The sequence below is a fragment of the Sinohyriopsis cumingii genome, chromosome 18, assembly GCF_028554795.1.
Source record: "Sinohyriopsis cumingii isolate HCF-2022 chromosome 18, ASM2855479v2, whole genome shotgun sequence".
Classification (NCBI taxonomy): domain Eukaryota; kingdom Metazoa; phylum Mollusca; class Bivalvia; order Unionida; family Unionidae; genus Sinohyriopsis; species Sinohyriopsis cumingii.
Genome location: NC_142978.1, coordinates 40,958,497 through 40,981,886, shown reverse-complemented (window position 1 = coordinate 40,981,886; position 23,390 = coordinate 40,958,497). Strand labels below are relative to the sequence as shown.

At 37.5% G+C, this 23,390-nt stretch overlaps 1 protein-coding gene across 4 annotated transcripts in view; it reads left to right on the top strand.

The window, feature by feature from the left end:
- Positions 1 to 23,390, top strand: part of LOC149776472 (uncharacterized) — a 109,556-nt gene that overhangs the window by 72,394 nt on the left and 13,772 nt on the right. For all 4 annotated transcript variants that reach the window (XM_089940898.1, XM_089940897.1, XM_089940896.1 and 1 more), the window contains 4 exons: positions 4,813 to 5,169; positions 10,140 to 10,268; positions 12,055 to 12,138; positions 13,144 to 13,213. In XM_089940898.1, coding sequence (XP_089797024.1) covers positions 4,813 to 5,169; positions 10,140 to 10,268; positions 12,055 to 12,138; positions 13,144 to 13,213 — 640 coding nt within the window. The remainder of the gene's footprint in view (positions 1 to 4,812; positions 5,170 to 10,139; positions 10,269 to 12,054; positions 12,139 to 13,143; positions 13,214 to 23,390) is intronic.

The following is a 23,390-nucleotide window of genomic DNA, read 5'->3' as shown; positions in this document are numbered from 1 at the left end:
GTCACTGATGTCTAACAGGCAATCGGTCGCAAATAACAAGTATATACCAGGCCATGATGGCTCAGTTATGTCACAGGAGCCTCCTGTTAGCGGATTTTCTTGGATTCCGCAGGAAAAGCTTGCAAAAGAAATGCTGCGACAAGGACACTGGCTAGATTCTAGTCGATCTCTAATATGTATTTAATCTGCATGATCTGTATAATGATTGTCAACTAGCTCCAGAAAAAAGCAGGCTTTGTATAAAATGGTCAACGCAATTAGCACCGCGACATAGTATTTTGGGCCTGCTAAGACTAAATTCTCACATATTTGCCTGTACGCGTAGTCGCAAAGAACATGCTCCTGGTATTCTCTGGTAAAAGAATATTTTGGGTACTTTTCCAGCCAGCGATAGAAACCGTTAGCACTTTAAAATCGGCATTGTTCACGAAACTCACTCTTGTCTTTTGTATTGGGTTTTCAAACATCAGAATATGTTTAGTGCTATTTTTGTTTAGCATCATTGGTCTTGTTGTAGTAATACAGTTCAGTCCATGTTGCACTAGTAAGTCTTCTCATAAAAACATCTTAACATTGTACTTCGTACACTGTTCTTTCATAAGCCCGCAAATTGCAGGTTATGGACGATAAAGTGGATACATAGTGTCATCTTCTATGCGAAAGACTTTAACAGACATCGTATCGATAACGTACAGCCATTTGATGCAAACAGAGAGAGAGAGAGAGAGAGAGATGATGATGAAGTGAGGGAGATAGTTCAGTTTCTAGCTACGACCTTTCTATTTTAACTGTTTGGACAAAAGATATTCTGTGTCGATATTGGTCCACTTGCTGATACCATCCCGAGCGAACCAAGAATGTGTAATATTTTGGACCCCACAAAAAGTCGGAGGATTTCTGGCAAGGGGCCACCAATACGAGATACCTGTTTGCCAGACAGCTTCATGCATATGCCAGTGTTAAAGCGTTTGACCTTCTTGAAATCAGAATACTGCTGTTAGGTGAGAGTGTTGTCTTTGATGCAGTTGGCTGCTTAATGTATAACAGATACGCCTGTCTTTTTTATTCACTGCTTCAAACAATTGCTAAACTACAGGTACTGTATGCTCTTGGGGTGCTCCAGTGCCCATTTTACTGCAGTTGCAGAAGAAATCGCTGTGTTTGGTCTGTATCACTAGCCTCATAAACATATGATGGTTACTGGCTGATGGATGTAAACAATCTACCGATCTGCACCATGTTTCCCCCTCCACTTTCTACCAGTTTTCTATTTTTAAGTTTTTTTTTGCAGCGTCTAGGAGGCTAGTACCCAGATGTTGCTTTTCCAAATGGAGTTCAGTATTAGGATTGTCCTTTATCCTTTTCCCCATTTTCTGTTGAAATGGGGTATTTTCTTTCTAGCCGAGTCCAGCTGTTGAAATGTACGACTGTCTGGTATCTCGGCCAATTTCAGGCGCTCATAATCATCTGGTAACTCATCAGCATCGTTTCTTTCTCTTAAACCTTTTTTGTTGCCGCCTTTTGTCCGAAAACAGTGGGATCTAAGCTTATCGCGCATTTTTGTCTACGATCATGTTTGCTTGCTGTCATGAACGGCGTTTGGGAGTGGCAAGTGGGGCGACCGCCCCAGGCATCGCTTTTGAGGGGGCCCCTGCGCTTCATACCTAATGTCGTCCTTATGAGTTTGTCAAGCTATATTCTCCGGAAAATTGGAAACGCTGATATAGGCCGCACGTAATGCACGCGAAAAACTAAATTCGTGTGCCAAATCGCGAAAGTTGATCTAGTCTAGACATAATCAGTGTTTGCAGTAGCATACCAATCGAGATACCGATACTCTGGCCCTGTGCGGTCATGATCGGCCTTAGGCCCCGCGTACTCCTAACGCCGCCTCTGCTTGCTGTTCTTTCAGAGTCTTGAAGATTTCACTTTGTTTAGCAACATACACTGTAGCAACCTGTTCTATCTTTTCTGCTACTGTCTTAAATAGTGTGTGTGCCGTGTCGCGCTGAAAGACACGTTCTCCTACTTTTTTGACATACCACGGCCATGCAATAGTTGTTGCTGTTCTTCGTACCTGCGCTTGACCTAATTTCTAACTTCCTCTTTATCCACTCGTTCAATTCGCATTGTATACAAAGAATTTGCATTGACATGCTGCTGATAATCAGGTAGAGATAATTCGCCAAAGCCTTAGTGGCTTATTTCAGGAACAGTTTCTACATCTGTGAAATGTCATAAAACATGTTTGCTGCCGCTTTTCGCATCCTAATATCATTGCTTAAATTTTGCAGTATCTATGTTACGCCAGTGATCACGCGCAATGAAATCTATGTCGCAATTTCCAGGTTGAATATACGTTGGAACCTCGTAATAAGATTGTGCCATGTAGATGAAATGGTCGTGCTGATTTCATGACACAGAAAGTATTCCTTGATGTTATTCATGTTTTCGTCAAATTCGATGATAGAGTCCTTGTCGCCATCTAACTCGCCTATAGGCTTATTTGTTCTTGTAGCTCGAATATTATGAAAGTTCCCATTTCGACACACACCAAGCGCTTCCTCATAGTCACCAAGTGTTCTATATTTGTCTTGGCTAGTGTTCAACGTATAAAGTGTGACGTCGTATCGAAGCCCGTTGTTAAGCATCATATTTAGAAGCATACTAGTTTTGCTGAGATCTGTTGGACCAACGATGATGTCATGACAACCAGGAAACAAAAGTGTCTCAGATTTGCTATGTCTTATGAGTCGGAGTTGATGATTGATGATTCGCATTATTTACAGCAGGTCTTATACATTTGTACAGCATTTGACACACGCTTATGGACTGGCAGCATTAGCATCTAGAAAAAAACTACTTAAAGCTGGCATATATTCAAGGACAATTACAAATGTGAATACACCAGTAGAAAGGACATAAAGCTATACAGATACGAATTCTGCTGTACGAGTTCTGTGATAACGGCACAATAAAGCTTTCCTAGTGCAAAAATACTTTCTACGGGGATTAAACTGGCATCGCAGATTATTGGCATTATGATGGCGTTGTGAGCCTCACGCGAGATGGTTTTATAAGGGTGGTGGCACTATGACTGGCAACATCAATATGGGTGAAAGTTGGATCATACTTGATAAGTCGCCACTTGCTGCCACGCACTGTACTAATAACTATTTTGTCGACAGTTTGGACCTGATAGCGATATCTTACTAATAGACAGATCTCATGGTAGGCAACACGCGGTGTTTAGGTTTTGGTAAACCAGTCCAATCAATGCGCAATGAGCTCTGCCGCAGTAGACCCACTCAGGTCAATGAAATCCTTATGGTCGTCAAAATATCCTACGATGTCAATGGCAATTGGATCATTTACGTATCTACTGTGAACCCTGTTATGAAACCTTTAGTCGTATTCCAGGCAAAATCCTAGTGTGTTAGAGAGCACTGTCGAAAAATGGTATCAATAGGCAACCCATATGAAGCGACTGTTGAGACCTCTAAGCCAGCTAATATTTGCGGTACATAATATTCTGGTAGTTGCTGTACGCCTCTAGCAAAAGGACAGTTGAAGTGCAGAAGAACAATCATGTGGCGGTCAACCATGTAGCCGTCAGGAGAATACCTAAAACCGTCTATAGCTTGTATGCAAATATCATTGCAAAGACCTTTTCCCCCATAGTTATTTCTACATATCTTCCGATGAGAGTCTAAGTAGCAGCCCCCATCACTGCAAAAGGTTTCTCGCCAAGCGTTCTTTAGCTATGCCTTTAGCAGCGACAAACGGACAACTTCAAGAACTGTAGCCAGTTCTGAGCCACTAATAGTTATTGAAACAATGTGATACCTCCCAGCGATGTCTGCTTAATGTAATGTACCTTTACAATTAGTACCACGATACTCTTAAAGTCTGTTAATATAAAAAGGCTTGTTTTCAAAGGATGTAACCTAAAACAACAGGCAGCAAACAACATTTTCATGCAAACCGATAAAGCGTACTGCTGCTTATTGCCCTCAGACATGTTGTACAGGAAAGTGGGCTTGGCGTTCCATAAAACAACCACAAAGCGACTGAGGACTTGCTTTAGCAGAGTCGATAACCATGGTCGGTCACAAAAAGGTGGTCAAAAATGGGTCCCGACATTTCTTTTCAAAAGAGAAAACACGCTAGAATGTATATGTTATGTTAATTCCAAGTGTATCTGTTATGCTAATTCCAAGTGCCAGGTAGATTATTTTGGTTGTATTATAAATTTTGTGTTCGGACCCCTACTACCGATGCTTACCTGTCGGTCATTTTTTCACATTTGTATTACTGAATGGGATATCGATTACATTATATTGGGAACAATAACCTAATTGGAACTTTCGGTAGCCAAGGTTACCAAAACAGTCCAAGCGTGTCTCAAGCGTTAAAATGCTTTTGTACTCGTTGGCCGAAACGCATGTTCTCACCATCTACCCACACAAATACTTCTCTCCATTACCTACGTTTCTTCTCACCGTAGTCAAATCTATGTTGACATTAGTGTGTGTTTTATTCGGAAGTAGTGGCCTGATACAGTGCCCAAACCAGACTGGCTTGATCACTGACTGGAATACGCACAGCTTCTTTGGTCCTGCACAAACGTGTCACATGTTTACAATTTGTAAAACACCATTCTACACGAAGCGGAACTCTTGTATTTCTTGTTTTATTTTTGTTTGTAGATTTCTTTTCTTTTTTTTTATGATTTACGTTTTGGTCTATGTTGTATTGCACAATAAAAATAGTTTTTCATAACATTTTCGTTTCAACTCTTTCTGTTTTTAGATGAGTTATTGGAGAGAGATTGCTGGAGAATGGGGAAAATTCTTGACAACAATAAAGGATTTATTCAAAGTCCGAACTATCCTGCGGAAACAAAGAATATGACACTTTGCAAATGGCGACTTACTGTTCCTCCTGGATACTACTTGAAAGTTATCCTTCATGAAATTGAACCAATAGGGTCTTCTAATTGTTTAGGCGGGCTTCTGTTCACAACAGATACGAAATGTCAGGGAAAGGATATTCCGATGTCTTATGTGTGTAATGAGAAAGGTGTAGATGCAACTTTAACCGCCTGCGGTCACACGGATATTGCTATGTTGTCCTCCGTTAACTTGCGGTTTTGGATTGCATACCTCAGTAAGTATTCAGTAAATTTAGGGAAGCGGACTTTTTTTTTAATCCAAGGACACTGACTCTGGGCAACTCAAAAGCAAAGAAACACCAATTCGGGCAATGACAAATGTAAATATTTCGCATGCCAGTTCTTTGGGTTTCCTCAAGTTTCTTTCATGTTTTGTAGTTCCAATACGCTCCCCCCCCCAAAAAAAATGTCCGAATCCTCTTTTAAAAACGTTTTATAATAATTTACTATAACTTATTTTACCAATGCTAAAAAAAAGTAGTTACGGTTTTGTGGTAAATGCAATGGACTCTTAACCAGAATAGTTCGGGCGAGTTCGATTTCCATAATCAAACGAGTCTGGATCGGTCAAAGTGGTGTGTTGTTTGGACAAAGCAATTTATTTGCCTTAGTGTTCCATAACCTTTAAAGTGTTGCTGTGCCGTATAAAGCACCTTAACAACCACACGTCTCCACGGCAAATCCCCCAACCTCACACACCCCAGTAAGAACAATAACAAGAACATTATAAAAGTGCTGAAGATAGAGAATGCAGGTATGCGTGTGCTTGGTTTCCTTCCAGACTAATCGTAAGATCCACCATTTGGGAGAAATTGAAAACTGCTATTCTATACCCAATGTTTTGTGTCCCATCATACTGTACATAGAATGAATGACAACCAAGCGTCTGCAATTAACGATAATGTAAATAACTTCCAAATGAACATATAAAATGTGCGTCTATGCGTGTGAGACAGACAGACGAACAAAGAATGCACAGGAAGTGTGAAGCCTTGATGTTAGTTACTAGGCAAAGTTGACTGCTTAAGAGATCGGTTTCTTATGTGCCATGAAATTGTTTTTGGTGTAAATATCGCTTCTACTCTCCAGGAAAACAAATGTAACTACTAGAGCATGCTATAAATAACAATGATGCAAAACTCTTGAGATTTTATGTGTAGCAAGTTTATGTTGTTTATAATATATTCAGATCTCTAACGTTTTCATTCTTAAACTGAGATATTGTTTTACATCTCAGCGTTATTGCTGGGTTGGAAGCAAGTGTTCCCTTCCAATATTGCACGAGTCAGCAGTCTATTGTAAAATAGCAGATGTTGAAAATTACTTGGACGAAACAATTTTGAAAGTACATTTTGTGTAGAAAGAGTGCCCCGATAATGTAAAAATGGGACCAATACTCAAGTAAGCTTATGTAGGCAACATAAGGGATGCTGAAAGGAGTTAAACTCATATTAGGGTTTGGTGAATAATTGTTGTTGCTTCTGGTTTCACGCCATTTTTCAGCATACATGGTGGCCAGTGTAACTGTGGAGGAAGAACTCCGGGAAATCCCCGGTAAAAGCCACTGACCCACGGGAGGCTACTGGCAAACTTCTCACATACCCTCATTGGCCGAGTCCGAGACCCGGACAGAGGTGAGATGGCAGTGATCTGTGAAGATGAAGAAGTGTATTGAGATAATCATTTTGAAATAAAATGGAACATTTAGGCTTATTGTATACGCGCAACATGTCAAAACTAGATCCTTGTTTCATGGGTTGTTTCTTTTCCTTTACACTGACGAGGGTATGACAGCTTACAAACAGGGGCTGTGTGGCTATTGCCCAAGCATCTCCTCCCCCACATTTACAGAGGGTGGGGGTAGGGGTGGCCAGGTCCAGTGAAGAGCCTTAATTTCCCATTAAATAACTTTTTATATCAGAAGTGAGTCTCAGAATTAAGTTTTGTTGAGAGGGGAATTGGGGTTCATCCTGTACTGCTTGGGAACTGGGGTCCCAATCTGTACTACTTGGTAACTGGGGTCCGAATCTGTACTACTTGGTAACTGGGGTCCGAATCTGTACTACTTGGTAATTGGGGTCCGAATCTGTACTACTTGGTAATTGGGGTCCGAATCTGTACTACTTGGTAATTGGGGTCCCAGTCTATTTTACTTGGCAACTGGGGTCCCGATCTGTACTACCGCGTAACTGGGGTCCCAATATTTACTACTTGGTAACTGGAGTCCCAATCTGTACTACTTGGCAATGGGGGTCCCAATCTGTACTACTTGGTAAATGGGGTCCCAATCTGTACTGGCATATTCGCATCACATACCTTAATTGCATCCAAATAACTTACGAACGCTAAAACAAGAACCCTTTTTAAAAATTAAAAAAAAACAGGCTTTTAGCTGCAAAACTAATGCCATCAACAAACGAATCCCTACGTAGTATTATATCACAATGATACACCAAATTTACGAGATATTTTGTTTGGACACCCTTAAACCATGTTGGATCATTTATACATTTGACTGGCATATTGCAAGAAATGTGCACGGTTGCGCATGGAAGACCAACGAATCTTATCGCTTAAAATTGGTCCATTGAATCATCCACGCAGTAGAGTCATTGGTCGCTTAAAATGGGTCCATTGAATCATCCACGCAGTAGAGTCCATCATCGCTTAAAATGGGTCCTTTGAATCATCCACGCAGTAGAGTCCATGATCGCTTAAAATGAGTCCATTAAATCATCCACATATGTTTGTAAATACAATTGATGCTTCTTCTGTAGACATGTTTCAAACAAAGCGTTCCAAAGTTCGAACACTGAAGTAAGAGTTAATATCAATCAAAACTAAAGTTATAACACAGAAGTAAGCATTAATATCAATCAAAACTAATGTTCAAACATGGAAGAAAGCGTTAATATAAATTCAAACCAAATTTAGAACACAGAAGTAAGCATCAATATCAATCCAAACCAAAGTTCGAACACAGAAGTAAGCATTAATATCAATCAGAACCAAACTTAGAACACATAAGTGAGCGTTAATATCAACCAAATACATCGGTTTCAAGGCAATATTTTCATCTTCTCCCGACATTTACAAAATAATCTATCTAACATAATGGCGAAACTGCACACTTATGAAGCGAATCGATAACAACAGAATCCCTCAATAAATTGAATCTGAATAACAAGACAAGTCAGCAATAAACTGGATGCAGATAACAATAGAATCCAGCAATAAACTGGATGCAGATAACAATAGAATCCGGCAATAAACTGGATGCAGATAACAATAGAATCCAGCAATAAACTGGATACATATAACAATAGAGGCCTGCAATAAACTAGATGCAAAATTCGCAAACCATTAAAATTCTGCCAAACGTTTTGTCCACTCTCTTGAAATGCTGCAGTTTTAGTCAAACGTTATGGATCGATTTAGACCGCAGACGACAAATAATTAATTCTGATGTTAAAAGTCAGAGAAGGGGATTCGGACATCAGGACTTCTTGCTTGTCCTTTGAAGTCCCTTCATTCTTGCACAGACATAATATTATCTTCCTGCAATAATTCGACCTTTATTTAATTTTTAATAATAATAATAATAATAATAATAATAATAATAATAATAATAATAATAATAATAATTATTATTATTATTATTATTATTATTATTATTATTCCTACAATGCCCATCGTTCTATTCACTACGTTTCTTCACTGCATCGCAGTATGAGCCTCAGAGCCGACAGTCCTTTCCTTCACTCTCATGCACACTTTAATTTTGTTTACATGTAGTTATATACCCGTATTATTTCATGTAGAAATCATTGGTTTTAAACAGATCCACCTCGTAGTTGCCGTTTCGAAGATTTTCCTTCGTTTGTTGATTTGTTGGTATTGTTGTTTTTCTTTTTTCTTTTAATTTATTTGGAATGGCAGATATTTTTAGAATCATGTAAATACTTTTCTCCATTATAATTTTGTATACACTGTTCGTGCTGTCTGCTTTCGTTAGTGACCCACCCACCCCATTTATGCTTTATTACTTATATCAAGAGAATTGCATTGTGCCATGCATTGTTTCATAAAAAATGTAATGTCTGTAGATAGATAGATAATAATAATAATAATAATAATAATAATAATGAGGACTTTGTATAGCGCATAATCTTTAGAAGCTCTAAGAGCTTTACAACATTAGACAACACCTATAAGATAAGAAACATAATAATATTATTACAAAAAAAGATAGATACAATTGTATAGTACTATTTATGGTTGTTTAAGATAGATACAAGTGTATGGTACTATTTATGATTGTTTAAGATAGGTACAAGTGTATGGTACTATTTATGATTGTTTAAAAGAGATACAAATGTATGGTACTATTTATGATTGTTTAAGATAGATACAAGTGTATGGTACTAGTTATGATTGTTTAAGATAGATACAAGTGTATGGTACTATTTATGATTGTTTAAGATAGATACAAGTGTATAGTACTATTTATGATTGTTTAAGATAGATACAAGTGTATGGTACTATTTATGATTGTTTAAGATAGATACAAGTGTATGGTATTATTTATGATTGTTTAAGATAGATACAAGTGTATAGTACTATTTATGATTGTTTAAGATAGATACAGATGTATGGTACTATTTATGATTGTTTAAGATAGATACAATTGTATGGTATTATTTATGATTGTTTAAGATAGATAAAAGTGTATGGTACTATTTATGATTGTTTAAGATAGATACAAGTGTATGGTACTATTTATGATTGTTTAAGATAGATACAAGTGTATGGTACTATTTATGATTGTTTAAGATAGATAAAAGTGTATGGTACTATTTATGATTGTTTAAGATAGATACAGTGTATGGTACTAGTTATGATTGTTTAAGATAGATACAAGTGTATGGTACTATTTATGATTGTTTAAGATAGATACAAGTGTATAGTACTATTTATGATTGTTTAAGATAGATAAAAGTGTATGGTACTATTTATGATTGTTTAAGATAGATACAAGTGTATGGTACTAGTTATGATTGTTTAAGATAGATACAAGTGTATGGTACTATTTATGATTGTTTAAGATAGATACAAGTGTGTGGTACTATTTATGATTGTTGAAAATATTTTTAAAATCGTGCTGTTGTTTCGTTTTTTTCTCCAGTTCTTCCTCTGCAAGACACAGAGCCAGAGCTTTTCTATGACGTAGACACTCACTGTGTTGTTCATCACCGCCCTGATCCAACACACGTTCCATATATTGGCATCATTTCGAGTACCTCCGTTTTTCTAGGTAAGGATGCAAGATATATTTATTTAAGACTCTAATCTAACTTACTCATATTGAACAAGGCATTCGAAAAGAAAACAAATATAATATGCAGACAACATTATCAAATTGGCTGCTCCGATATGCTTGGAAAAATATCCTAAACTAATCCAAAGTAAACTACCTTTAACAATTATTAAAATATGGATAATTAATTTTGCCAGTGTGGACGTCTGAAAGTAAAATAAATGCATTATAAAATACATTAAAGTACTAAGCAAAGAGTTATTTGCTCCTTTTATTTCAATTTACCTTTGAAATCCACGAAGTGAAAATGACCAAGTGGAGCTAGCAGTCTGACAGTGCACATCTGACGTAAGGCTAAGCTGTATACCCTAGACCCCAAATTATACCCTTCCATCATAAACTAAAATAATGGAGAAAAAATTATTTTAATAATATCTCATATATACATGTCCTTTTTAAATAACTATGATAAACAGTGAGGAAATATGTTATTTAAAAAAAATTACTGTTCAGCAGAACCATTGAAAAAGTACAAAGTACAAATCAAGTTTATGCTTTTGATCTAATGATGACTTGTATATTTTAATCCACAGGGTCGTTACGTGTTTTAACATGAACCAAACTGTGTCTCCTTGACGACAATAAATCGTACGTGTTTGTAAGTGTGGACCAAAATAGTGTTATTGAACGTTAAAAAAAATACAGCTGATATATTAACTACACCATTTCTTATTTTATCGGGAAAGTAGAATTTTCACTAGCTTTTCTGATCTTAAGTTAATTTGGTTTTCAGAGAATTTCAAAGATTAGCACGTTCAAGTATTTTTTTGTTGAAAACTATATGTATTTTAATAAATAAAGCTGGAAAGATTGTGGATAGTTTGTCACTAATGCTAACTCAGTTTCAGGTCTTTAAAACTCATGATATGAAACCTTACTACGAGTATTATGATTGGAATATTCATTGGCGCTGAGAGGATAGCTAGACTTTGTACCTCTTTTATAATCCCGTGTAAAAACCAGTCGATTTTAGAACTGTAAAGATATACTAGCATATTCACAGTTGTCAAATTTATTTAATGGTCCGCTTCGGTGGCCTAGTGGTTAAAGCGTCTGCATCGAATGCATGATGTCGTGGGTTCGAACCCCGGCTAAGTCATAACAAAGACTTATAAAAATGGTACTAGCAGCTGCCTCGCAAGGCTCTCATTATTAAGAGGTTAGTGTTAGGACTGGTCGGCCTGGTGTCAGGATAATGTGACTGGGTAGGACATCATATTACATGTCTGCAGCATGATGCCCTAGTGCTAGATATCACTATAAACTGCCACACTGCAGACATAGCGATATGACTGAATTTTTTTAAAAGCTACGTTAAAAATAAAAATACACACACACACACACACACACACACACACACACACAGAGTATTTACACGAACAAAAAAGAGCCATAGCCCTGCACACTAAGGTAATTAAGTGGAAATAATGCTCTCTTCTTGCTTGCTTTCTACTGGCTTAAGTCTCCATTCATTTACTCAATAAAACGAAGGGAACATATTTCAGCTTGCCGCCTGTTCCTGCCATCATTTTGACATGTTTCATCTAGCATGACTATCAGCGAGCGATCATTATTTAATAGTTGCTGATAGTACCGTGCTTCAAGTTCGGCACCATCAGAAATCCCAACCCTTTAATGCCACGTTCTGATAGGTGATCAAGGGGATGGAAGAGGAAAGGTTATTTTTCATCTCAGAATTGCCAGTCTTATTTTTCGTTTTTAGAAAACAGCACTAATTTCACTAGTCCAACAGCCGGTGAAGGCTTATACAGACCGGTTGCAGATAACGACAAAGATGAACCTTTTTGTAAGTTTAGACTGTTATTTATTCAGTGGAAGAAAAAAAACTCTCTATAGTAAACTTAATTTCTTGTTTTATTAAATAGTCATTTCAAATAAATCGTTGGCTTGAGAGTATAAAACGACGTGCCAGTTATGTTAAATTGTACATGTTATTTATAGCTAGTCCTGAGCTGGCAGTATTTATTGAGTTCATTTATCGTCAATTTTACTTTATTTTTTTATTTTCTTACTTCATTTACTACTTTTTGACGACTTGTTGATCTATCTGCACGATAATTTGTCCGAATTTGCCCGCATTAATTCCAGTGTAAAAAATTCGAAAAACATTTCCCATCAAACAGACTCTCAAACAGTCTATAGAAGGATTAATATCAGAATATCAGACATACTTTCCAATGATATATTTAGAGAATTATTTATTTCACTACGTATGTCTAAATTATTATTTTTTATAATTGCGTCTGAGACTGTTCCAATGCAATTCTAAAAGTATTATTATTTATAATTGCGTCTGAGACTATTTCAATGCATATGTCTAAAAGTGTTATTATTTATAATTGCGTCTGAGACTGTTTCAATGCATATATCTAAAAGTATTATTAGTATTTATAATTGATTCTGAGACCTTATTTCAATGCATATGTCTAAAAGTATTATTTTTTAGAATTACTACTGAGAATTATTTCAATGCATATGTCTAAACGTATTTTTTTAATAAAATTACTACTGAGACCTAATTTCAATCAATATGTCTAAAGATATTGTTTATAATTTATAATGAGACCTAATTTCAATCAATATGTCTAAAAGTGTTCTTTATAATTACTTGTGAGACCTTATTTCAATGCATATGTTTAAAAGTATTATTGTTTTCATAATCACTACTGAGACTTTATTTCAACGCATATGTCTTTAAGTTTTATTATTTGTAATTTCTAATGTCTAACCAGCAACAGTGATGCCAATGAATCTGTAAATTGTTATTAACAAAATTCTATTTTATTTTTAGGGATCTACATTATAATAGCTGTGTGTCTGCTATTGCTGCTTGCAGTCGTTATAATTGTCGTGTGTATCAGGTACGATTACAGCTACCATTAGCCAGTCCTTTGAAAACTAACTCCAGTTATCCACCGATTCACTATTTTTCCTTCTCCTTTCTTTTCTTTACCGACAAACTCCAAAAGGAAGTATACATGATGACGCTTTGAGAGTTATGAATGACGGGGTAGGAGGTCGAGGGGGAGGGATTTGTGTTAGATAATTCGTTTACTTTAAATTTTGAACGACTTACCCCTTATATATTTGTTTGCATCGACCGAACGTTTAGTCATTTGACCAGGAACTATACCAATTCATTCTTTACAGGTAAAATATATGAAATCCCTCACATTATTTGCCTTTTATCCAGGTTATTTAATAACAAGGTGTGCAGTTATATTACTGAAACGTGTTAGAGCTTTAGTTTTATATTCCCAGTTTGTTGCGACGAACTCCGTATGAATTCTGAAACAGATTTCTAGGTTCAAACCAATGAGATTTTAAAAATGCGTAGAAGACAAGTTTTTCTTGGTGCAGTTAATGGCTTTTAATATATTTGGAAAGAAAATTACCATTTGATTCAACACAGCAAAGCATCTTTTCCACAGACGAGGAACTCGCGCGTGCCTGTGTGGAGACATGAAAATGATGTTTGCAGTATTATTATGAATGTCTTTGTGTATTCCTCCTTCATATGCAGAAATACCAAGTTAGTACATTCATATGTCGGTCCGTGTACCCATGACTGAAGCTGCACTCGCATCTGTGCTTGTTTTTATTTATTTTATATTAGGGTAAAATTTCATCCTTGAGACTTACGATACACAAATAAAAAATGCGAAGATTCGTGCGAATAGCGACTCCGTGTGTGTGTGTGTGTGTGTGTGTGTGTGTTTGTGTGTGTTATCAAGTGTAGATTGTGAGCGTATTCCCTCCAGGAGTAGTGTGCAAACCACATCCATATTTCCTGTAAATGTATGTGTATTATTCTAATTATTAAGACAACCTCTTTGTTTCAATTAACCAAACACACAGCCACTGTTGATAGGTTATTAATTCATTATACACTATACATTATTGTATTATGTGAGCATATGTGTTCATACGGACATGTTTGGACAAATTCTAGGAGATTGTGAAGAGTAAAATATAATGCTCATACAAATATTTTGGCAACAAAGTATAAAATAAGACTACCTGAAAGAACATAATTTTTTTAGGACTGAATTATTTTTAATTACTTTCCTTTTCTAGTCCGACCTAAAAATTGTTTCCCCCAACCAGAACTGAAAAGAAAATGATCCGAGTCTGACACCTTTGCCATAAAAAAGACAAAAGGAATATGATCCTCTTTTGAGCTGGGCCAGTGGTATAGAAATTTAAGGCGGGTGGGAGGAGGAAATGTTTGCAATAGTGGAAGGTAAATATGACATAATTAAAATTAGTTTTACCCGTCGTCCAAAAATAAAAAAATAAAAATGAAACAACATTTCAGTGGAATAATGAATTATCTGCTGCTATTACATTTCTAAATTTGCCAGTTAAGATGGAGGTTGATGGCCTCCAAAAAACTAATATACGAAAAAATGAATCTTTCCATTATGATAGGAGAGTTCGCTTCTGTATATTGGTTGAAGGTTTGGGCATGTGCTCTGCCACCACTATAGTACCCAACGAAAAAACTGCTTTCGTCCGGTCCCAACGGAATGAAAAGCATTCGCCCTAGTTCGCCCTGATTCGCCATTGATCGAATATTTACAGAACAGTAGGTAGACTGAGACCGCCAGAAGACGGTCTTCATTACATAATCCAAGGAGAACTGATTCAAGAAGATCGACCATGAAGCATGAGGGGTTTAATTCTCATTAAAGAAAGATCCTTCTCGGTAAAAGACAAATGAATGGTCTTGATGGTGAAGATAATCCACCTGGAAAATGTGACCGCCAAAATATCATCTGGACCCTTGATAGCTAGAAACAATTCAGACCTTTCCTTCTCCTCTTAGAGGAAGTTATATAAAACCGTAAATCCCCAACTGGGCAAAGGATCCTACCTTGGACATCACCCTAGTAAATACGACTGAAAATGGGTATTTCATTAGGAAGAGGAGGTAAGGAAATTGCTAATTATCAACCACAAACCCAGAAAGGGGAAGAAGAGACACCTTTTACATCCTTTATCCTCAGGCAAGGCATAAAGCTTATCATTTCTTGAGAGTTAGAAAGAGTCAATTCGCTGTGATCTCCAGCAAATGGTGAAACGCCGCTGGAGACAGAGTTCGACATTAGCTTGCGGGCCATAAGCTCCAAGTAACCTAAGGTTTTAACCCCAAGGCGGGCTGGTATCTCCACTTGATACGCACTATTGTCCCAGGCGGGGGATGGATGGAGTGGAAGAGATGTTGAAACGGCCAAAGCGGTGAAAGAACCCGATAGGTGGAGGCAAATGCCAGCGAACAGACTATACTTTCTGCTGCCTGGTGAATCCCTCACAAGAAAGAATGGTCTTGTCCGCAGCATCAGAAGTCTTATGACACAAATAAGTAAACTTCATTGTGGGGCTGGACTGGTGTTGGTGGGTTGATTGGCGGATTGTACCTTCTTACAAGGTGTCCGCTTTATTTGGTTATCATTATCTAGAGATTGATCGCCCTCGGTTGTTACCCGGATCGAGTAAATATTAATATAAAGTGTGAAACTTATAGATGGAATAAATAGAGATCTGAGCATATATATAGAACAGAATGACACGAGCCCCCGTACATGAAATACAACAATTTAATCAATTACATAAACAGCTGTGATAATACGTTACATTAGGAAGATAAACTTCTCTTTTGAAATAAATCATTCACCGACTTTCAAACACAAATATACTTATATAAATACCCAATCTGTTTTCAAAGATAGCATTGGTTCATCATAGAATCAAGTGAACAATCGAAGTCATTGCCTTGTACAACTTCATAACCTGCTTATTTCCGTTTCACTCCAACTTCACTGTGGTTCTTCTTCTTGGTCCTTTCGCTTTTTTCTTCTCCAAACTCTCTATTGTCTCGCCTTTTTCGGCCTTCAAACTTTATGTGGGTAGGTTGATACGTAAGTACATAGATACGTTGATACTTGAAATAAGTAGGTACGTGGATACGTCCGTGGAGCTATTTCCCCTTTCAAAATAAAAAGAGAAGCACCCTAAATCTTCTGTCAGATATCCTACTGGGAATATACCATTACCCCCTTCTCGTTATGTCAGAAATCGTTCTATCGGAATTCAAACAGATACCAAAGGCTATCTGGTCAAGCCAAACATGGCAGACCATAAACAAACCTAGTTTCATAAGATTAATGTACTTCATAACGGCTATCTCATCACTGACTCACATTAACATAACACGAGACATAACAGTTCCGTTCTCGTCTTAATTACACAAATGCAAGGATGAAATTCATTACATGCTTAACTACGTTATTTTCAGCGAATACACACAGTAAAGACTTTAGCATACATGAAATCTCACTTCATGCCTTAACAACGTTAATTTCAGTCATTACACACTCAAGTCTTTATCGTACGTGAAATCATCTAAGAATGGAGAATTCACACGGATTCTTCTAACTCTTATTAAAAAAATTGATCTACGGAAGTAGTATATGGGGACACCCTAGGGACTAGGGGACTTCCATGTTAAAAAGGTATATCCACTCTGGGGACTATGTAAAATTTAACATAGGAGAAAAAAATATCCACTCTGGGGACTATGTAATTTAACATGGGAGAAAAAAAAATATCCATTCTAGGGACAAGGGGAATTTAACATGAGAATAGAGTGTGGGTCCATCTAGGGACTAGGGGAAATGGAACAGGGTCGGGACCCTATTTTAATACGGTCCCGACCTGATGGGTCTATGAGTAGTGAATAGGGATACCCTAGGGACAATGGGACTTACCATTAAAAACACCCTTGGGTCAATCTGGGGACAGTGTAAATTTAACATGGGAAAAATTGCTGGGTCAATCTGGGGACAATGTAAATTTAACATGGGAAAAATTGCTGGGTCACTCTAGGGACAATGGGAATTTAACATGGGGAATAGATCGTGGGACTGTCTAGGGACAATGGGAAATTTAACATTACGGAAACCCCTGGGGGGATATAGCCTCAAGGGAATTTAACATATGGAAATTGAACATGGTGGGTCTGTATAGCGTCAAGGGGAATTGAACATGGTGGGACTGTCTAGGGACAATGATGGTAGAGGGTCAAACACAACAGAGACAGAGACATACATACACTAGTATACGCTTGAGATTTATATATAAAGCATTACCAAGACCTGAAATCTTGCTGGGGTGTTCAAAAATTTGCATAATTGTAATGATGCTATAAATATTTATAATCAAGGAAATGCTCAACGACAAAATGGATGTGACTAAAAGTAACGCTAAAATGACGAAATTGTCCCAGAATTTAAAGGAAAATAAACATATCCCCGAAAATTAAGTTACAATGGTTTAGACTAAAATGGATAAAACTAGTAACTACTTACAATAGCAACTTGTGTGACGATCGTGGATAAATACCTATGTATCTATAATCAGCTGAAATTCATATGAAATCCCACTATCTATTTATAGCTCCAACTTGTGGGTTATTCCTTTGGAAAATCCCACTATCTTTTTATAGCCTCAGCTTGAGTGACGTTCCTGTTTATGAACTCTAGTACATATGTATAGCTACAACCTGTGGAAATCCCCAAGTCCATATTTATAGTCTTAAAATTTCCAGCGTCAGTGACGTCACTGTACTGAACACTAGGGATAAATGTCAACAGTGTTGCAAGTGGCTGACCTGAATACACGCTACTGTAGGTAGGTAGGTAGAGTATATCTGATAGGGATAAAGTGAGTTTTATAGGGACAAACAGAGACCAATGCACACACACACACACACACACACACACACACACACCACTGAGGGAAGAAGAAAAAACAAACCCAAAATATACTATTCACACAGGGAAGAGGAAAAACCAACAAATATACTATCCAGACGTTCTTACACTAACACACACACACACACACAGATCGAAGAATAAAACCAAAATTAAAATATACTATCCATACAAGCGTACGCGAACGCATACAAACCCCAAATATACTATCCACACAACGTCGCTAACGCATAAAAACCCCAAATATACTATCCACACAACGTCGCTAACTCATACAAACCCCAAAATATACTATTCACACAACGTCGCTAACGCATACAAACCCCAAATATACTATCCACACAAAGTCGCTAACTCATACAAACCCCAAATATACTATCCACACAACGTCGCTAACGCATACAAACCCCAAATATACTATCCACACTCGGGAGGAAGAAGAAAAAAACAACCAAATATAAGAGCTACACAACGTACGCGAACACACACACACACACACACACACACACACACTATAAAATGGATAAAATTAGTTACTACTTACAATAGCAACTTGTGTGACGATCGTGGATAAATACCTATGTATCTATAATCAGCTGAAATTCATATGAAATCCCACTATCTATTTATAGCTCCAACTTGTGGGTTATTCCTTTGGAAAATCCCACTATCTTTTTATAGTCTCAGCTTGAGTGACGTTCCTGTTTATGAACTCTAGTACATATGTATAGCTACAACCTGTGGAAATCCCCAAGTCCATATTTATAGTCTCAAAAATTTCAGCGTCAGTGACGTCACTGTACTGGAAACTAGGGGATAAATGGCAACAGTGTTGCAAGTGGCTGACATGAATACGCGCTACTGTAGGTAGGTAGGTAGAATGTATTTGATAGGGATAAAGGGAGTTTTATAGGGACAAACAGAGACCAACACACACACACACACACACACACACACACCACAGAGGGAAGAAGAAGAAAACCATTATACACTATCCACACGGAGTGAAGAAATAACCCTTTATATTTACTATCAACAGAGAGTGAAGAAAACAACCCATTATATTCCATCAACACAGAGTGAAGAAGAAAAAGTTTTTTGAAAGCACCTAAGCCCTACCTGCAATGACCAACTCTGCCAAACACCTACACCCCACCCCCAACACTACAAAACCCATTTAACCCGTTATTTTATGGCATCAGTGTGTGATTTAGGAAACATCAAGACACAAAATGATGGATGAATAGACTGACTATTGTTTACCGACTTGCATGCCTAAAGAGCGTGCGTGAAGGAAAACATCCTTCCATTTCAATTCTAACTAAAACATGATCCAGAGGGATAGAGAGAGGTGAAAGAGTACAATTTCATAAAGTGTGAGTAAAAGCAAAACACGCCATCCTTATTATACAATGTCAAGACCAAGAGATACTTACGTTTTCTTTCTGGTCTATTCTCTTTCAGAAGGTAGTATGAAATTTCACATCAGGGCCAACGCATCGGCTCACATTGTCAATTTTTCCATTTCCATGTCTTCACTGGCACAAGTTCTTCCTCATCTTCAATTTCTTCTTCTTCTGAATCCCTCTTCTCTTTTTCGTCTTGTTTCTGTTTCTTCTCTTTTCTCTTAGGGCACTCTGAATCCCAGTGTCCTTTCTCCTGACAACGATATTAGGTATCTTGATTTTTGTCTCTCTTTCTTAGACGAAGCAGGTATTCTGGAGACAAATACCCATTTACCTTTGCAGATATAGTAAACTTCATCAGCACTTACACACTTTCGTATGACTCTCATCAAATCAACGACCAAAAGAGTAAGTTTGTTTGCCACTTTCGCCTGTGAATTACGCTTTCGTATGACTTTTAGCATATATTTGACCAGCAGGTCGATCTGTGCTGACTCTTCCATCTTGATCGTTTGAGAGTGGAATGAATACTCTGACGCTAAGACACTCTCCTTATATACAGGGACCTGCTGCGTATGAAACCTAGTCAAATGTAATTTTGCAATAAGATGAAACGATTTCATTGAGAAAGTAAAAGGCAATGACGTGCCGTGTCGCCTCACACAAGACCTGAAGTGTTAGCTCAGATCCGTGTCAGCGATTTCGAAGACGACATAACTGAGCTTTAATCGAGTCCTGATTCACGTCAAAAGAAATTTCGTTCGGTCCATAAAAAAATAGTATCACATCTGAGAAACGCAAAAACGAACTTCCAGAAAACTGAGAACGGCGGCTTACACCTACAACGTGAAATGTATGAGTTCAAGTAGTGCGTAAAACTTAGTCAAATTAAATTTTTATAGTCAAGACGAAACGATCTCTTTTCGAAGAAGAAAGCAGACACCAAGCGACAATGGCGATCAGTGTCACACAACACTTTTCAAAATGTGTATTATTAGAGGTTTGTTCTAGCGATCTGCACGGTTAAATTAAATGTTGATGTATTTTGCAATAAGACGGACACAGTTTTCATGGGATCGCCCATGGTACCATTGTTCGTGCATTAGTTTAATTTTTTTAAATATTTTTTTTATATAAATCGCCTATAGGATAGACCCAGTAAAGCATGGCCATTCTCGTCACTGTGTGAATAGCTACTCAAGTCAGTTCGAAGTGAACGCGGTAAGAAAATAAGTATAGCCAATGAAATGGCTTACAACGGGTGATGCATTGTTTTGTTCTAGGACTGTGTGGCGTAATAATCCCTACGCTCTTGCGTTGTTACCATTACAGTGCAGACAGACTGGAATGTGAACTTACAAGCCCTCTTTGTGTATTGTACAATTTCTTCTTACCACATCAAAATACTGAGCGTCACAGTATTGGTTCGCGTTTTCAAGCTGACCATTTTTTGATATCTTACTTAAACATTTTAACATAAACACTCACACTCACATCGGTAGAGTCAGAACAGACGTGTTACAGTATTGAGGGGCATGTTATCTTTTTTTTTCTTCAAACTAATAAATTTGGGGTTTGTATGAAGTAAAGAACCGAAAGTACAGTGAACCTCAAGGATGATGACTCAATCTGTCTGTCTATTGATGCGTGTATTTACTTAAGAAGAAATATGACCTCTAAAACACAGAGATACGGCAAGCATGATTAGAATGAACATAACGATGTTTTCCTTCACACCTGTGTAATTTAGAGTTTCAATCCTCTTTCAGGACAAACTTTTTCTCCTTTTGTAGGGCTTGAAATAAAAAAAACTGAAAAATCTTAAGCACTTTGCTATAGATAATTTCATCAACAGACTAAACAACATAAATACCGTTACAACACTAGAAAGCCTTAAATCTTCTATCAAAAAGAAATGCATCAAAAAATTAAAGAGATTAACGATAACTAACCAATGAAACCGAATTTAACAAAGGCAGTGACACGTGAAGAAATGCCTCTCACTTTGGAAAGGTAGGCGAATGTAATCTGTCATGCACCATCAACTTGAAAAAATTACAAACAGAGAGAAACCTGAATTCAAAATTGAGTTGTTTTTTTTTTCAAAATTGTTTCGTTTCTTTTTTCTTTTTTTGGAGATTTGTAGGCAACGTATTGTATGGCTCTTATAAACTGCCCTGCCCTGTTGACGTCATTCAGTGCTTGATCTAGCCCCATTTTGGTGTACTTCTCAACGAGGGTCAGCATCCCCCTCCTCCTTTTGGAACAAATCTAAGCACTAATATAGAGTGGAAAAGGGAAAATGCACATAAAAGCTTTGATATTTCTGAAAAAAATGAGGGGATATTCCTAACGTTCATAACCACCTATATATGCTTGGACTTGTCTGTGACTTATCTACAAAACAAGATGTACATATTTCTGGTCAAGCTGGAAGTGTGTGCGTGTTTTTGAAAATGGTAAAAATTGGATATACAATTTTCTCGTGACACTTATAAAGTGAAGAGTCTGTGCAAGTGTCAAAAGCCAAAGTCATATAAGCTTTGTATTTTGTACGGCTTGTAAAGATTTCCACTTTAGAAAATGTGAAGTATCACAAGTTATTAACACAAACAGAAGTGGAACATAGAGGCTTGCAGGAAAGAAAATAACCCAGACAGTTGGTGTCATCAAGAGTGCTAGAGACGGTACCTGAACTTGCTTGCTTGCTTACTTGAATTAAAGTGATTTTCGCTCCAATGGAGCATGTATCACTGGTTTAATCACGCACCGCGTGATTTTTAATTACTCCTGGGAAAGGAAAGAGAGCCTCATCCCCCAGGCTTTTATGTACTCACAGACTACTTTTAAATTTAGCCACTCAGGTGTAGGACTAACTAGTCCTTAACAACCTGACTGAAAGTCTTTAAACATGAGTGGGAATAGTCTCACCACACACTCATTTTTCTGTCCGAGCGTGGTAAAGGAGGAAAAAGGTGCTCAGCAAGCCAGCCATGGATGTTAAGTACTCACCAAAACGCTAGCCCGTACTTATTTCAAATCAAGTCCCGTTTTTGCTAATGGACAATAAAAAGTACCAATAATGTGTTAACCACCTGTGCAATTAGTTCAAATCTAACGAGTCTGTTAAATTTCCTACTTCCTAACATATCTATCTAATATTAGTACTTAGTGTACATACTGATCTTATTTAAATTAATATGTCTAAGCGAGATATACCAGTTTGGTCACTGTTAGGTTTAAAAAGTTAAGTTTGTTGCGGTGTTCCAATGGGTCAAGTTTGTTTCGAGAATAGTTTAGCCAAGGAGAGATACCAAGCCAAATATGGCTCCCTATTTAATAAAAGGCAATCCTTTGGAGCCCTAAAAAAGGCTGTTTTTTTCTGTTTGAAGGTAACACGTCTCTCTTTTGCCCTCACGATCTTTCCCTCACGATCTTTCCCGCACTCCTAGTCTCATGATTCTTGATATCAGGAAATGCGTAGCCATGATGGGCGGCAATGTAAGTAGCGGCTTCTACCAGTTGACTGAGGGGTATCCAGTGTAGGCTTGTCTGTAGAATTGGGGGAGAACTCTGACCCCAAATCTCCATTGAGAAGGTCTTGGTTTAAAGGTGTCTAGAGATTTGTAGGCAACGTATTGTATGGCTCTTATAAACTGCCCTGCCCTGTTGACGTCATACAGTGCTTGATCTAGCCCCATTTTGGTGTACTTCTCAACGAGGGTCAGCATCCCCCTCCTCCTCCACCTCAATTTCCTCTTCTGGTTCTGATACTAATTCTTCAGTTGAGGTAGATAGTTTCAAATCCGCTGCTATGATGTCTGTCGCTGCTATTGTTGTTGTGGTTGTTCTTTCAG